The sequence below is a fragment of the Erythrolamprus reginae genome, chromosome 1, assembly GCF_031021105.1.
Source record: "Erythrolamprus reginae isolate rEryReg1 chromosome 1, rEryReg1.hap1, whole genome shotgun sequence".
NCBI lineage: Eukaryota > Metazoa > Chordata > Lepidosauria > Squamata > Dipsadidae > Erythrolamprus > Erythrolamprus reginae.
This window is the reverse complement of record NC_091950.1, coordinates 421,430,694-421,448,619: the sequence shown is the minus strand read 5'-3', so window position 1 is coordinate 421,448,619 and position 17,926 is coordinate 421,430,694. Positions and strand designations below refer to the sequence as shown.

General features: G+C 42.8%; 1 protein-coding gene across 1 annotated transcript in view; it reads left to right on the top strand.

The window, feature by feature from the left end:
- SLC47A1 (solute carrier family 47 member 1) overlaps positions 1-17,926 on the top strand; it is a 41,327-nt gene that overhangs the window by 20,793 nt on the left and 2,608 nt on the right. The window contains exons 7-14 of the mRNA XM_070735415.1: positions 1,667-1,764; positions 2,348-2,445; positions 5,703-5,816; positions 8,729-8,796; positions 11,972-12,080; positions 15,348-15,423; positions 16,486-16,555; positions 17,745-17,877. Coding sequence (XP_070591516.1) covers positions 1,667-1,764; positions 2,348-2,445; positions 5,703-5,816; positions 8,729-8,796; positions 11,972-12,080; positions 15,348-15,423; positions 16,486-16,555; positions 17,745-17,877 — 766 coding nt within the window. The remainder of the gene's footprint in view (positions 1-1,666; positions 1,765-2,347; positions 2,446-5,702; positions 5,817-8,728; positions 8,797-11,971; positions 12,081-15,347; positions 15,424-16,485; positions 16,556-17,744; positions 17,878-17,926) is intronic.

Here is a 17,926-nt window from a genome sequence, read left to right as displayed (position 1 = left end):
ACAATCATTAAGTGTTGTACCACATGATTCTTGACAAATCTATATTTTATTTTATGTACGCTGAGAGCATATGCATCAAAGACAAATTCCTTGTGTGTCCAATCACACTTGGCCAATAAAGAATTCTATTCTATTCTATTCTATTCTAAATGGCATAAAATGGAATTCTTCATTGGCCAAGCTTGAGTGGTGGACACACAAGGGATACGTCTCTGGTTCATAAGCTCGTACTATACGTACAAAAAAACACAAAGCAATAGGGGCTTCTAATCATATAGATCAGGGGTTCCCAAAATTTTTTCAGTCCACCGTCCCCTTGGGGCTACCCATTCATCCTCAGTGCCCCCCACCACTCCGTCACCTCCAGGTGGGTATGGCTTGGTGGTCAGGGGATCAGGTGGGCATGGGCAACTTGGCAAATGCGGTGAAATTCACTTAACAGCGATATTGCTTAGCAACTAAAATTTTGGGCTCAATTGTAGTCATGAGGCTTCCTTCCTTGCTTCCTCTCTCCCTTCCTCCCTTCCTTCCTTTCTTTCCTTCCCCCTTTTATTTTATTTTATTTTGTTTCTTTATTTTTCTTTTTGTCTTCCTTCTTCCCTTCCATCTTTAATTTTCTTTCTTTCTTTCTTTTTGTCTGTCCTTCCTTCTTTCTTTCTTTCTTTCTTTCTTTCTTTCTTTCTTTCTTTCTTTCTTTCTTTCGGGTTGCTCTTGCCTGCCTACCAAAGTGCTGCCAACGTACAACAGGTAAACTACTCCCCTCTGTTTCTGTCCTCAAAGTCAGCCATCTGGGGCCTGGAGATAGCTACACGTTGTCCCTTGCTTCGCAGTTCAACCAGTTGAGCTTCTGCCTGCATTTATATGTGCGGTTAGGTTTAACAAATCCTTTTGGTGGTCACCACACCTCAAGAAAGATGGAATGGAACTAGGAAAGGGGCAAAAAAGGGGCAATAAAAATGATCAAGGAAATGGAGCCCCTCCCTTATGAAACCAGGTTGCAACGCCTTGGTCTCTTCAGCCTTGAGAGACGGCGTTGAAGGGGGGACTTGATCGAAGGGTATAAAATTATGCATGGGATAGAAAAGGTGGATAGAGAAAAATCCTTCCTTCCTTCCTTCCTTCCTTCCTTCCTTCCTTCCTTCCTTCCTTCCTTCCTTCCTTCCTTCCTTCCTTCCTTACTTACTTACTTACTTACTTACTTACTTACGAAATTCTTTTCTCTATCACACAATACTAGGACAAGGGGGCCCTCCCTAAAGCTCAGAGGTAAGAAAGTGAGGACAAATCAAGGGAAATATTTCTTCACCCAGAGGGTCCTTGGTTGATGGAATTCCCTTCCAGAAGAGGTCGTGACAGCTGTCAGCCGGGAGAGCTTCAAGGCAGGATGAGACAGATTCATGGATGCCAAGTGTATCATAGGTGGTGATTGAAACAGATGTCCATGTGCCACCTCTATGTTGGTTGAGGCAGGCAGGGTTCCCTTGAGTACCATTTGTTGGGGGTCAGGGGAAAGGGAGGGTCTTGCCTTCTCTTTCTGCTCAAGATCCCCATGGACAATTGGGGGGCCACTGTGCGACGCAGAATGCTGGACTCGATGGGCTTTGGCCTGATTCAGCAGGGCTCTTCTTGTGTTCTTACGTTCTTATGTTCTTTTCTTGCATCCCAGGCTGTTCTCTTGCCTCAAGTTGTGACCGGCGTGGTGGTGAATGTGCTGAACGTCGTTATGAACACCATTTTCCTGCACACCTTCAAACTGGGCGTGGTGTAAGTGTGACCAGATTTCCCCATCGGCGGCCCAAAGTTTTGGGTTCGAAACGTAACTAACTTTCTTTCTTTCTTTCTTTCCTCCTTCCTTCCTTCCTTCATTTCTTTCTTTCTTTCTTTCTTCCTTCCTTCATTTCTTTCTTTCTTTCTTCCTTTCTTTATTTCTTCCTTTCTTTCTTTATTTCTTCCTTCCTTCCTTCCTTCCTTTCTTCCTTCCTTCCTTTCTTCCCTCCTTCCTTCCTTTCTTCCTTTCTTTCTTCCTTTCCTCCCTCCCTTCCTTTCTTTCTTCCCTCCTTCCTTCCTTTCTTCCTCTCTCTCTCTCTCTCTCTCTCTCTCTCTCTCTTTCTTTCTTATTCTCTCTCCTCTTTCTTATTCTCTCTCTATCTGCTCCTTCTCTATCTCTTTCTCACTCACTCTTTTCCTCTCTCTCTTTAAATCTGTCTCTTTCTTTCCCCCCTCTTTCTTTCTGTTTCTCTTTCCCTCTCTCTTTTTCTTTCTCTCTCTCTCTGTCTGTTTCTCTCTCGCTTGCTTTTCCTCACTCTCTCTCTCTTTCTCTCTCTCCGCCTTCCTTTCTCTCCCGCAGAGGTTCGGCCTGGGCCAACACCCTTTCACAGAACCTGCAGGCATTGCTGCTCTTCCTCTTCGTCTGGTGGAAAAAGATCCACAAGGAAACCTGGGGAGGTAGGAAAAAAGCGGAATATTTTTGCGACCTGGGGAGGGAGGGAGGGAACACTGAAAGAATCCCCGGAACAGCTGGGGATACTTATTTGTTTGTTATTTTATTTTATTTTATTATTTTATTATTTTATTATTTTATTTATTTATTTTATTATTTTATTAATTATTTAATTATTTAATTTTTTATTATTTTATTATTTTATTATTTTATTTATTTATTTATTTATTTATTTATTTATTTATTTTATTATTTTATTATTTATTCATTCATTCATTTATTCATTCATTCATTCAATTTGTATGCCGCCCCACTCCGTAGACTCGGGGCGGCTAACAACAGTAATAAAAACAGCATATAACAAATCTAATATTTAAATTAACTAAAAAAACCCCCTTATTAAAAACCAAACAAGCAAGTAAAGAATCTCTGGACGTTTTCTAGAGTGTTTATATCCGAAATGCGATGTGGGTTCCAGGCAGATGAACTGTATTCAAGGATTGGTCTGGCAAATGTTTTGTCAGAAACATTATTATTATTATTATTATTATTATTATTATTATTATTATTATTATTATTTATTAGATTTGTATGCCACCCCTCTCCGCAGACTCGGGGCGGCTCACAGCAATAATATAAACAATGTATAACAAATCTAATAATTAAAAATCACTAAAAACCTCTTATTAAAAAGCAAAACATACACACAAACATACCATGTATAAATTGTAAAGGCCTAGGGGGAAAGAATATCTCAGTTCCCCCATGCCTGACGACAGAGGTGGGTTTTGAGAAGTTTACAAAAGGCGAGGAGGGTGGGGGCATTTCTGATCTCTGGGGGGAACTGGTTCCCGAGGGCCGGGGCCGCCACAGAGAAGGCTTTTCCCCTGGGTCCCGCCAATCGACATTGTTTTGTCGACAGGACCCAGAGAAGGCCAACTCTGTGGGACCTAACTGGTCGCTGGGATTAATGCGGTAGAAGGCGGTCCCGGAGGTATTCTGGTCCGATGCCATGAAGGGCTTTATAAGTCATAACCAACACTTTGAATTGTGACCAGAAACTGATGGGCAACCAATGCAGACTGCGGAGTGTTGGTGTAACATGGGCATATTTGGGAATGCCCATGACTGCTCTCGCAGCTGCATTCTGCACGATCTGAAGTTTCCGAACACTTTTCAAAGGTAGCCCCATGTAGAGAGCGTTACAGTAGTCGAGCCTCGAGGTGATGAGGGCATGAGTGACTGTGAGCAGTGAGTCCCGGTCCAAATAGGGCCGCAACTGGTGCACCAGGCGAACCTGGGCAAACGCCCCCCTCGCCACAGCCGAAAGGTGTTTCTCTAATGTGAGCTGTGGATCGAGGAGGACGCCCAAGTTGCGGACCCTCTCTGAGGGGGTCAATGATCCCCCCCCCCAGGGTGATGGACGGACAGATGGAATTGTCCCTGGGAGGCAAAACCCACAGCCACTCCATCTTATCAGGGTTGAGTTTGAGTCCCATAGTTGTTCCTCTCTTTTATTTTCATGAGAAGGAAAGCCCTGTTTTCCTAAAGTTATTTGTTTATTCTTATATGGCCATTCATCTCATCAAAAGTGACAATAATAATCCTATACAACAAAGCACACCCACAGGCATCGACACACTAATCGAGACGGGAGGTAATGAGGGGATATTGATGATGAGGGGATATTGATAGGATATTGATATTGATTCATGATCGATTGGATAAAAATGTAGAATTATGTACATTATTGATATGTTTTAAGGTATATGTAGATGGACACTGTGGATAATTTTTTTTAAAAAACCTTTAAATATAGCATATATTAAAAGAAGACCCGCAGTGTTCTGGTTTCTGGTAGAAGTTTAGTAATTACAAATAACTCTCATTAAATGCATCATTTCATGAATAAAGCAATTCCGTTTATTTCTCTGCTCTCTTGTATTTCAACACCTTCCAGACATCACTCGGTCCGTTATCTCTCTTCTAGCCGCTTCTCACATTCCTTTTCCTGCTTCAATTAGACAAGATTTATTTCCTAACTACATAGCTTTAAAAAAGACAGCAGCACTGACTAAGTACAATACAAAATACTTTGGCTTACTTTAACGTGGCGAAAAAACCCCTCCATATTTGTTTTCGGCAACGTTGAAACTCCACCCTTCTTCTCCACTAGCCCCCTGACATGCCAAATACCTCACTACAGTATTTAACCCATTCCTCTCCTTAGTATCTTCTTCCAGACCTTTGCTCTCTACGTTTCTGAATCCTTCTGAATTTAGGATTAACCCAGCGAGCGTCTGATTCTCCCTCGCTAGATCCTGAACTCATAGCCCCATCCTGTGGCTGGCCTCCCACCTGTTCTACTACCTGGTGTTGTGTTTGGGCCTGGGCCAGCCGTTGCCCTCACAGATGGGGGAGACGCGGCACACAGTGACTGTGAAAGCCTGGCTGACAGCCAGGAAGATGTAGCAGACAGTCAGGAAGATGTGGCAGAGAGCCAGGAAGAATTAGCAGACAGCTCAGGGAAGGGGGCTGGCAGTTCGTCAGACAGTTTATCCTCTCTCAGTTTGTCTGCAGGGCAATACATTAATTTACGCAACCGAAGGGCCTTACAAAGAAGGGATCGCTTTAAGAAGCATGATAAGGCATGATAAGCACACCTGGGCTGGGTGTGGTTCCCTTAATGAGGGATAACAGCATAAAAAGGGAACGGGGCCAAGGCAAACTGTGGCTGTTTATCTGGGTGGTTTGTGTGGCGTCGTTGTTCCTGCTTTGAAATTTCTGCTCTTGGATTTCAACTCAGCGTTGTGGGAGTTGAAAACTCTGGGACAAGCTGCTGCTTTTGTGCCGTTAAAATTCAGAGACCTTTTGGAACATTTATGCTACGTGATTTTTGTATTTGTTTGCTTTTCCCTGAACTTTGTAGCTGGCTGAATTTTCAACTCAACCTGTGTGTTACTCCTGAAAGTAAGGATCGTTTGCTTTAGACTTTTTCTTTACTGTTTAATACAAGTTTGCTGACTAACTATGCACGTGTGTGTCTGACCTTCTTTCCTGGACCGTTAATCATTGCTTGAGGCCGGTCAGGCAGAACACCTGTAACCCCGGGCCCCCCACTACTTCATAAACGCTATCTGAATCCAAGTCCTCAATATCTTCATCATCCTACAACTGATCAGGAGTATGTACAACACGCAGAGAGAGGAACACAGAGACTGCAGCCTCATCGCTATGACAGGGCGGCCATTTTGTTTTCCAGGCTGGACGATGGAGTGTTTGCAGGAGTGGGGCCCCTTCATCCGTCTGGCCCTGCCCAGCATGTTTATGATCTGCATCGAATGGTGGACCTTTGAGATCGGGAGCTTCCTGGCAGGTGAGACCCCTGACCCTTTTTTTTTCTCTCTCTCTCTCTCACCCACCAGGACCTCCTGGTTGTCTCTCTGGGTGGGGACTTGCTGCTACACTTACCGTGTTTCCCCGAAAACAAGACACTGTTTTATATTAACTTTTGCTCCAAAAGTTGTGCTACGTCTTATTTTCAGGGGGGTGCCTTATATTTCTCAAATAAGACAAATTCACAGGCAGAAAAGCTGACACTCCCACAGGAAGTGTACCGTACAGTACACTGATTACGGTACGGTACCTGTCAGTATGGCACCCACCCACACAAACGACGGCACTTATATGGTACAACAGTATACTCCCGCTATTGCAGTTTCCGGCCACCAGAGGCACTACAGTCTACGCACTGTAGTGGAGACTGTAATGGCGGTGAGACAGCAGCAGACTGTGTCTGCTGTACTGGACGGTACAAAGCGATGGAAGGGGCCAGCAGGGGAAGCCACATTATTACGGTACCGCTATGAACAGCTTTGAATGGTACCGTATGTTTTTCCACCGTACCGTATGTAAACTTGACTACGCCTTATTTTCAGGGGATGCCTTATATTAGCAAATTCTGCAAAACCTCTGACATGCCTTACTTTCGGGGTATGGCTTATTTTAGGGGAAACAGGGTAGGTGGAGTTATAGTTTATACTTTATAGTTTATTAGATTTGTATGCCGCCCCTCTCCGAAGTCACACAGGTAGTCCTTGACGTACGACCATGAATGACCCCAAAATTTATGTTACTAAATGAGTTTTGCCCAGTTTTGCGACCATCCTTCCTGCCGTCTTTAAGTGAATTGCTGCAGCGGTTAAGTTAGGAACATGGTTGTTAAGTGAATCGGGCTTCCCCGTTGATTTTTGCCTGTCACAAACAGGGATCACATGACCCTGGGGATACGTCCACCATCAAAAGTATGAGTCAGGTGCCACGAATTTTGATCACGGGACCACGGGGGATGCTGCAACTGTCGTAAGTGTGAAACAAAGTCACAAGTCACCTTTTTTCAGTGCCGTTGTAACTTTGAACAGTCCCTAAGTGAACTCTTCCAAGGTGAGGACTACCTGTTTAGATGAGTCCCACGAGATTGGGTGGCAATTAAATAATAAAAAATAAATTAAATAAATTAAATAAATTAAATAAATTAAATTAAATTAAATTAAATTAAATTAAATTAAATTAAATTAAATTAAATTAAATTAAATTAAATTAAATTAAATTAAATTAAATATTAAATTAATGCTGTAAGCCACCCCAAGCCCTGGGAGAGGGGCAGCATGTAAATTCAATAAATAAATAAACAAATTAACAGCCTAGAACAGGTGCAAAAATAGGATATTGATTCATGGTTGTTTGGATAAAAATGTATAATTATGTATGTTATTGACATGTTTTAAGGCATATGTATTAATGTGGAGAAAAAGGGGTCGCTTTGCCCTTATTCCTAATATCAAAATATTTTGGAATTAATTTAATTTAATTTAATATTTAATTTAATATTTAATTTAAATTTTAATTTTAATTTTAATTTAAAATTTAATTTAATTTAATTTAATTTAATTTAATTTAATTTAATTTAATTTAATTTAATTTAATTTAATTTAATTTAATTTAATTTAATTTAATTTAATTTAATTTAATTTAATTTAATTTAATTTAATTTAATTTAATTTAATTTAATTTAATTTAATTTAATTTAATTTAATTTAATTTAACTTAATTTAATTTAATTTAATTTGCACAATACCTTTGCTTTCTTTTGCCACAGTTTGTTTTGTTTTTTTATTGGCGGGTCTTTGTAATTTTGCGATCTCCATTTTTTTCTCTCTTCTATTTCTGCCCTCGTGTCATATTATCCAGACGTTTATCGAGAAGGTTTTGTGGTAGGTACCTGTCCGTATTTCAATTCTGAAATACCGGAGCAAGTTTGCGTCTTCATTTTTGATGACTTTCACAAATGAATATATGTGTCCCAGGGTAATATTGCAGGATCGATCTAGATTGGTCACTGGGTCCAGAGATCCATTCTTTCAAGCTTTTGGATTTGTGCTGGCGCCCATCCTCAGGGAAATTTTGTCTAATAGACTGAATCCTTTGGCTTATTTTGTGTGTAGTGTTTATATGGTGCCTGTTTTGTGTGTAGCTTTTTAAGATGTAGATTGGGGTGTTGATGGCTGGCTATTAAGTCACTGGCTGTTGTGTCTTTGTGCTGTTGTTTTCTTGTGCTCCCAGGCTTCTGTTATCTATTCCCGGCTGTTTGTGTGCCTGCTCATCCAACAATCATAGTAGCTACAACACTGAACGTCAATGACTTTTTGACAACAAATGCTGGTGACAAAATTCACGACTGCATCTAATTTTTTGGTCTCACCAGCTCTTGCTTTGCAGGCAAGATTGTATTTCTTGCATATTTATTTTTGCTCCAAAATAAGACCTATTCAAAGAATAAGCCCTATCCAAAGAATCTGGTCACCGCACCTCAAGAAGGATATAATGGAACTGGAAAAGGTGCAAAAAAGGGGCAACAAGAATGATGAAGGAAATGTAGCCCTTCCCTTATGAAACCAGGTTGCAACGCCTCGGTCTCTCCAGCCTTGAAAGACGGCGTTGAAGGGGTGACTTGATCGAAGTGTATAAAATCATGCATGGGATAGAAAAAGTGGATAGAGAAAAAAAGGCAATTTTTTGCTTTTGCCCATGCGTGGAAGCAAAAATATTATTATTATTATTATTATTATTATTATTATTATTATTATTATTATTATTGGATGCACTCAAATTTTCAGCCACTTTTAAGAGGGTGGGGAAGGTGCACTTTATAGTCCAAAAAATATGGCATATGCCGCTTGTCTCACTGTTTTGTGTAACACTTGTGAACCCCCGTTTCTCTCTTCTCAGGGTTATTGAGTACGGTGGAATTAGGCGCTCAGTCAATCATCTACGAACTGTCGACCATCGCTTACTTGGTAAGAACTGGCTAAATTCGGAGGGTGGGGAAGGCGGACCGTGAGAGGCAGGAAGCATTATATAAAATGGAGAATTTCTTGTTGCATCTCAAGGCTTAATGGGGCAAACTGGAGCAACGTGTTTCCTGTGACAGCAAAGCTCAGCTAGTCATAGAAATATAGAAACATAGAAACATAGAAGTCTGACGGCAGAAAAAGACCCCATGGTCCATCTAGTCTGCCCTTATACTATTTCCTGTATTTTATCTTAGGATGGATCTATGTTTATCCCAGGCATGTTTCAATTCAGTCACTGTGGATGTATCTACCACGTCTGCTGGAAGTTTGTTCCAAGCATCTACGACTCTTTCAGTAGAATAATATTTTCTCATGTTGCTTCCGATCTTTCCCCCAACTAACTTCAGATTGTGCCCCCTTGTTCTTGGGTTCACTTTCCTAGAAACATAGAAACATAGAAGACTGACGGCAGAAAAAGACCTCATGACCCATCTAGTCTGCCCTTATACTATTTCCTGTATTTTATCTTAGGATGGATATATGTTTATCCCAGGCATGTTTCAATTCAGTGACTGTGGATTTATCTACCACGTCTGCTGGAAGTTTGTTCCAAGCATCTACTACTCTTTCAGTAAAATAATATTTTCTCATGTTGCTTTTGATCTTTCCCCCAACTAACTTCAGATTGTGTCCCCTTGTTCTTGGGTTCACTTTCCTATTAAAAACACTTCCCTCCTGGACCTTATTTAACCCTTTAACATATTAAATGTTTCGATCATGTCCCCCCTTTTCCTTCTGTCCTCCAGACTATACAGATTGAGTTCATGAAGTCTTTCCTGATACGTTTTATGCTTAAGACCTTCCACCATTCTTGTAGCCCGTCTTTGGACCCGTTCAATTTTGTCAATTGCAGTCATTGCTGAGGTTAAAAAAAAATTAGATTACTAGAGTTGGAAGGGACCTTGTAGGTCATTTAGTCCAACCCCACTGCTCAAGCAAGAGTCCCTACACCATTTCCGACAAATGGCAGTCCAATCTCCTCTTGAAAGTGTTGGAGGTCCCACAACCTCCAACACAGGCTCAAATTACAGAAAGACCTGGACAGACTAACACAGTGGGCCCACACCAACAAAATGATGTTTAACATGGACAAGAGCAAAGTCCTTCACCTAGGCAGAAAAAACCCTGGACACACATACAACCTGGGAGAAACCCCTCTTAGCAGTAGCGATGGCGAAAGAGATCTCGGAGTCTTGGTGGACAATCAACTAAACATGAGCCAATAATGTGCAGCAGCAGCTAAAAAAGCCAACACGATCCTAAGCTGCATCAACAGGGGAATACACTCCAAGACCAGGGAAGTCTTAATACCACTCTACTACGCCCTGGTCCGACCACACCTGGAGTACTATATTCAGTTCTGGTCACCACACTTCAAAAGAGACATTGAAACTCTGGAGAAGGTGCAAAAAAGAGCAACCAAGATGATTAAGGGATTGGAAACCAAGACTTACGAAGAGAGACTGAGGGAACTGGGCATGGATAGCCTAGAGAAAAGGAGGGCCAGAGCGGACATGATAGCAGTCTACAAGTATACGAGGGGATGTCACAGAGAGGAGGGGATCACTTTATTCTCCAGGGCACCAGAGGGCCGGATGAGGAACAACGGCTGGAAGCTGACCAAGGAGAGATTCAACATGGAGATAAGGAGGAACTTCCTGATGGTCAGAGCAATCAACCAATGGAACAACCTACCAGTGGATGTTGTGAACTCCAACACTCTGGACATTTTTAAGAGAAGATTGAACTGCCACTTGACTGGTGTGCTATAGGGTTCCTGCTTGGGCAGGGGGTTGAACTCAATGGCCTTCATGGTCCCTTTCAACTCTAACAATAAATAAACCTCCGCAGGCAAGGTGTTACAACTGGTTAATCGCTCTCACTGTCAGAAAGTTTCTCCTTATTTCCAGGTTGAATCTCTCTTTGGCCAGGGGTCCCCAATCCTGGCAACTTTAAGTGGACTTCAACTCCCAGAATTCTCCAACCAGCATGGCATAGCTGGCTGGAGAATTCTGGGAGTTGAAATCCACAAGTCTTTAAGTTGCCAAGTTTGAAGACCCCTGGTGTATATATTTGGGGTGGGGTCTGTGTGTTTGTGTGTCTATGTCTGTCTGTCTCTCTATGAGTGTGCCTGTTGGGTGTCTATATCGGTCTGTATCTATGTCTGTTGTCTATCTGTGTGTGTGTCTATGTGTTTGTGTATACTGTGTCTGTTTATTTGTGCATCTACGTACCTGTGGCGTGTTTGTGTGTTTGTATGTCCATGTCGGTTTGTGTTCCTGTGTGTTTGTGTGTCTGTCTGTTTGTGTCTAGGTGTCTATGTCTGTTTGTATGCCTCTCTCTGTTTGTGTGTCTAGGTCTCTCTCTCTCTCTTTTTAATTAATATTTTATACACACATGAACATTATTTCATTTCATTTTCATTTATTTAGATTTGTATGCCGCCCCTCTCCGCAGACATTATAATGACAAACAAAAAAAAAGAAAGCATAAAACAAATTTGGGAAATTGCTTTCCCTGCTCATTTAGAATTTTCAATCAGAGATTTTTCCATTTCTTTTTATTATTATTATTACTACGGTATTATATAATGTACTGCTTTGCATTTTTACATGTTTAGATATTTATCCTTGAATTTTATTTATTTTATTTCTTTCCTCTAGCCAGTTATAAAAATTTCCCCATATCTTATAATATTCTGAATCTTCTTTCCCTTTTAACTTTTTTGACAGCATGTCCATCTCAGCACCTTTTTAAATATCATCCCTTCTTCTGGTATTTTTATCGGATTTCCATTGTTGAGCATATACTCTCTCTTTTTGTGTGTGTGTGTGTGTATCTGTGGTGTGGTCTGTGTGTTTGTGTGCCTAGGTCTGTCTGAATGTCTATATATGTGGTGTGTTTGTGTATCTATGTTTGTGAGGACCTCTGGGTTAGGGGTTAATGCTCACTGGGTTTGCACACACATTCGTGCAGAATGCAACTGCGAGAGCAATCATGGGCTTTCCCAAAAATGCCCATGTGTCACCAACACTCCGCAGTCTGCATTGGTTGCCGATCAGTTTCAGGGCACAATTCAAAGTGTTCAAAGCCTTTACTCACCCACTCTTTTTCTCAGCTGCCACAGGGGATGAGCGTGGCCTCCAGTGTCCGCGTGGGGAATGCCTTGGGCGCTGGGGATGCTGACCAGGCCAAGAGGTCGTGCATCATGGCCGTCCTTTGCACAGGTGTGTATGTCTCTTTAAGCCCTGGAAGGGGGTGGGGCTGGAATTCATGGTGGCCGGGGAATTCTGGGAGTTGAAGTCCATCAACATTGCTAAGGTTAAGGAAAGTGGCTTTAGTGTAATGGAGGCTTATCCTGTGAGCAGAGAAGTTAGACTAGAAGACCTCAAGGACCTGCTAGTTTAGAAGAGCCTCAGAGCCCATCCTAGGTCCCCCTGGGAGAGATGGATTGATGGAAGGATAATTGGGTGGATGGATTGATGGATGGACAGGGGGAGAGGGAGAGAGATGTGGTGATGGATAGATTAATGATAGATAGATAGGTTTAGGTTTAGGTTTATTGGATTTATATGCCGCCCCTCTCCGCGAACTCGGGGCGGCTCACAACAATAATAAAAAACAGTACAGTACATAATACCAAATCCAATGCCCACCCATCTAGTTACAATTTAAAATTAATAATCTCATAAAAACAGTATATATATATATAAAAACAAAAACAAAAAAAACCAGGCACACAGTCAATCAATCAACAAAACAACATGGGCAAGGGGGAGGTGTTTTAGTTCCCCCATGCCTGACGGCAAAGGTGGGTCTTAAGGAGTTTACGAAAGGCAGGGAGGGTGGGGGCAATCCTAATCTCAGGGGGGAGCTGGTTCCAGAGGGTCCGGGCCCCCACAGAGAAGGCTCTTCCCCTGGGTCCCGCCAGACGACATTGTTTAGTCGACGGGACCCGGAGAAGGCCAACTCTGTGGGACCTAACCGGTCGCTGGGATTCGTGCGGCAGGAGGCGGTCCCGAAGATATTCTGGTCCGGTGCCATGAAGGGCTTTATAGGTCATAACCAACACTTTGAATTGTGACCGGAAACTGATCGGCAGCCAATGCAGACTGCGGAGTGTTGGAGTGATATGAGCATACTTGGAGAAGCCCATAATTGCTCTCGCAGCTGCATTCTGCACGATCTGAAGTTTCCGAACACTTTTCAGAGGTAGCCCCATGTAGAGAGCGTTACAGTAGTCGAGCCTCGAGGTGATGAGGGCATGAGTGACTGTGAGCAGTGAGTCCCGGCCCAAATAGGGCCGCAACTGGCGCACCAGGCGAACCTGGGCAAACGTCCCCCTCGCCACAGCTGAAAGGTGTTTTTCTAATGTGATGTGTGGATCGAGGAGGACGCCCAAGTTGCGGACCCTCTCTGAGGGGGTCAATAATCCCCCCCCCGGGGTAATGGACGGACAGATAGAATTGTCCTTGGGAGGCAAAACCCACAGCCACTCCGTCTTGTCTGGGTTGAGTTTGAGTTTGTTGACACCCATCCAGGCCCCAACAGCCTCCAGGCACCGGCACATCACTTCCACTGCTTCGCTGACTGGATAGACAGACAGACAGACAGACAGATGGGTATGGATGGATGGACGGATGGATGGACATGAATGAAGGATAGATGGATAGATGCCGGTGCCTGGAGGCTGTTGGGGTCTGGATGGGTGTCAACAGACTCAAACTCAACCCTGATAAGACGGAGTGGCTATGGGTTCTGCCTCCCAAGGACAATTCTGTTCTGTCCGTCCATAACCCTGGGGGGGGAGTTATTGACCCCCTCAGAGAGGGTTCGCAACTTGGGCGTCCTCCTCAATCCACAGCTCACATTAGAGAACCATCTTTCAGCTGTGGCGAGGGGGGCGTTTGCCTGGTGCACCAGTTGCGGCCCTATTTGGACTGGGAGTCATTTCTCACAGTCACTCATGCCTTCATCACCTTGAGGGTTGACTACTGTAACGCTCTCTACATGGGGCTACCTTTGAAAAGTGTTCGGAAACTTCAGATCGTTCAGAATTTATTATTTAGATTTGTATGCCGCCCCTCTCCGCAGATTCGAATGCAGCTGTGAGAGCAATCATGGGCTTCCCCAAATACGCCCATGTTACACCAACACTCCACAGTCTGCATTGGTTGCTGATCAGTTTCCGGTCACAATTCAAAGTGTTGGTTATGACCCATAAAGCCCTTCATGGCACTGGACCAGATTATCTCAGGGACTGCCTTCTGCTGCACGAATCCCAGCGACCAGTTAGGTCTCACAGAGTTGGCCTTCTCCGGGTCCCGTCAACTAAACAATGTCGTTTGGCGGGACCCAGGGTAAGAGCCTTCTTTGTGGCGGCCCCGGCCCTTTGGAACCAACTCCCCCCAGAGATTAGAAGTGCCCCCACCCTTCTTGCCTTTCGTAAGCTTCTTAAAACCCACCTCTGCCATCAGGCATGGGGGAACTGAGATATTCTTTCCCCCTAGGCCTTACAATTTACGCGTGGTATGTTTGCATGTATGTTTGGTTTTATAATAAGGGGTTTCTTAGTTGTTTAGTATTGGATTGTTACATGCTGTTTTTTATCACTGTTGTTAACCGCCCCGAATCTGCAGAGAGGGGCGGCATACAAATCAAATCAAATCAAATCAAATCAAATCAAATCAGTAAGTAAGTAAGTAAGTAAGTAAGTAAGTAAGTAAGTAAGTAAGTAAGTAAGTAAGTAAGTAAGTAAGTAAATAAATAAATAAATAGATTTGTAAATAGCTGGATTGTTGGATGGATGGATAACTAGATATAGATGAATGGATGAATGGATGGATGCATAGCGATAGATAGATATGGATGGATGGAGAAAGAGAGACAGACAGACAGATAGAGATACCGTATTTTTCGGTGTATAAGTCGCATCATTTTCCTCCCTAAAATAGGCTGATAATTAGGGGTGTGTTTTATACACTGAATGTAGCTTTTTTTTCCAGCCCTAACTATCTGCTAACAAACTTCCCAGCTCTCACCTTGCAGGAACTTTCATTGTTTCTCTCTGTGAAGAATGTTTTCCAAGCCCTAAGTTTTTGCAGGTTTTTTTTTAATTACTCTAACTTGCTCTGAGTAAGTTTCTTTCCAGCCCTAACCAGGTGCTAATGATGTTCCCAGTTCTTACCAGCTTGCAAGCTCTTTCATTGTTAATCTGATGGATAGATTGGTAAATTGATAGGTTTATAAATAAATATGGATAGAGAGCTGGTGGGAGAGGTCTTACTTTGACCCCCGTGGTTTCTCTTGCTCCCAATTTATCCCTCCCCTACTTGAAAAATGCCTCCGACTTCCCCTCCCGCCCCCTCCCCAGGCATCATTTGTGGTTTTTAGACCAGCGAAGAGGGATGGTTGAAGCCCTTGGCACATGCTCCCACCCACCCACTGGGACCCCCATTTTAAAGACCCTAACACCCTCATCTCTCTCTTCCCAGGGGTCCTCGCGGTGGTTTTTGCTGCGCTGCTGGCGGCTGTGAAGGACGTGGTGGCTTACGTCTTCACCAACGACAAGTGAGAACCTCTCCTCGTTTTTTTCCCCATAAATTTTTTCTATTAATTTGTATAATTTATTTATTTATTTATTTATTGGATTTGCATGCCGCCCCTCTCCGGAGACTCGGGGCGGCTAACAGCAACAATAAGACAGTGTACAATAGTAATTCACTACTAAAAACGATTAAAAACCCATTAATATAAAAACCAAACATATGTACAGACATACCATGCATAGAATTGTAAAGGCCTAGAGGGAAAGAGGATCTCAATTCCCCCATGCCTGGTGGCAGAGGTGGGTTTTAAGTAGCTTACGAAAGGCAAGGAGGGTGGGGGCAATTCTAATCTCTGGGGGGAGTTGGTTCCAGAGGGCCGGGGCCACTACAGAGAAGGCTCTTCCCCTGGGTCCCACCAAGCGACATTGTTTAGTTGACGGGACCCGGAGAAGACCCACTCTGTGGGACCTAACCGGTTGCTGGGATTCGTGCAGCAGAAGGCAGTCCCTGAGATATTCTGGTCCGGTGCCATGAAGGGCTTTATAGGTCATAACCAACACTTTGAATTGTGACCGGAAACTGATCGGCAACCAATGCAGACTGCGGAGTGTTGGTGTAATAATAATAGTAATTAATAGTAATTAATAGTAATTCTATAATAATAGTAACATTCACACAACATATAACATTGGGCTCAGGGCTCAAAGTGCCCACCACCAATCAACGGAACAACAAGGGAACACTCAAAGAACACATCCTAGATCTGAATGAATGAAATATCCCCATGGAATACTTTGTTCTGTACAAAGTTGAATGTGCACAACAGCAGGTGAAATTGTTTGTCAATCAGTGTTGCTTCCTAGGTGGACAGTTTGATTTCACAGAAGTTTGATTTACTTGGAGTTATTTTTATTTATTTATTTCTTATTTTTATTTTTATTATTTGGATTTGTATGCCTCCCCTCTCCGCAGACTCGGGGCGGCTATATTGTGTTGTTTAACTGTTCCCTTTATTTTTTTGAGCAGTATATATCTAGAACTTATCCTAATATAAATATATATTTTTATTTTTTCCCTTCAATAGAGAAATTGTGGCTTTGGTGTCCAAAGTTATGCTGATTTTTTCACCGTTTCACCTGTTCGACGCCACAGCGGTGAGTTTATGGCGTAGAGCAAAGCCGTCGGGTTGGGGTGTGTGATGCTCTCGGCGCCCGAACGGGCTTTGTGGCCATGAGGACTAGAAACCTGCTCCTTTTAAAAAATTCAAAAAACCCCCATCCTTTCATTGAAGTTCTTTTTTTAAAAAACTTTTAAAAGGAGCAGGTTTCTAGTCCTCACAGCTACAAATGGATCCCATTCCGGTGGAAATTGGATATTTTTATTTTATTTTTTTTTATTTTTTTTATATTTTATATTTATTTATTTATTTATTAGATTTGTATGCTGCCCCTCCGTAGACTCGGGGCAGCTAACAACAATGAAGAAACAATATGTAACAAATCTAATATTTAAATTAATTTATTAATTAAATGTTTTTTTAATGACTGCTTTTATTTGGATTTTCGCCCTAAGGGGAGTCCTAGCGTTGCACAGAATCTGAAGTGGGAGCAGATGGTGTGGGTCAGAAAAAAAATAATATTTTGAGGTGTGGGGCCCCAGTTTAGCTCAGATTGAGGCGTACAATCTACTTGCCTGCAAGGCAGGATCAACGCATATTGATTAGGAAGTCCGAACATGGTATCATCCAGAGACACACCAGGAGGGTCCCTCCTGCAGGTTGATGGCTATGAACTCATATGGCTACTCCTTGACATAACCGTAATTGAGCCCCAAATCTTTTTTGCTAAGCGAGACAGTTGTTACTCAGCTGCTGTAGCCTAGAGGTGGATTTATTTATTTTATTTTTAACTTAATTTATTATTGTTGTTGTTGTTGTTATTATTATTATTATTATTATTAATTGGATTGTATGCCGCCCCAGCAGTAAAACAGTACAACAAAATCCAATACTAAAAAACAGTTAAAAACCCATTATATAAAAAACCAGTCATACATACAAACATACCATGCATAAAATTGTGAAGGCCTAGGGGGAAAGTGTATCTCAGTTCCCCCATGCCTGGCAGCAGAGGTGGGTTTTAAGCAGCTTACAAAAGGCAAGGAGGGTGGGGGCAATTCTAATCTCCAGGGGGAGTTGGTTCCAGAGGGCCGGGGCCGCCACAGAGAAGGCTTTTCCCCTGGACCGCACCAAACGACATAGCCTCATCTCAAGACTGAGACACGCTTTTCAGTTACGCTTTCAAGGCACGGCCCTAACCTCCCCGCTCTGCCTCCATTCGCCAGGCCACTTGCGGAGGGGTGCTGAGAGGTGCCGGCAAGCAGAAAATCGGTGCCATCGCCAACGCCGTGGGCTACTACGTTTTCGGGCTGCCCATCGGGATTACGCTGATGTTCGTGTACAAGATGGGCGTGATGGGTAAGCCATCTGGTGGCAGTGAGTTCCACAGGCAAACTCACTAAAATAG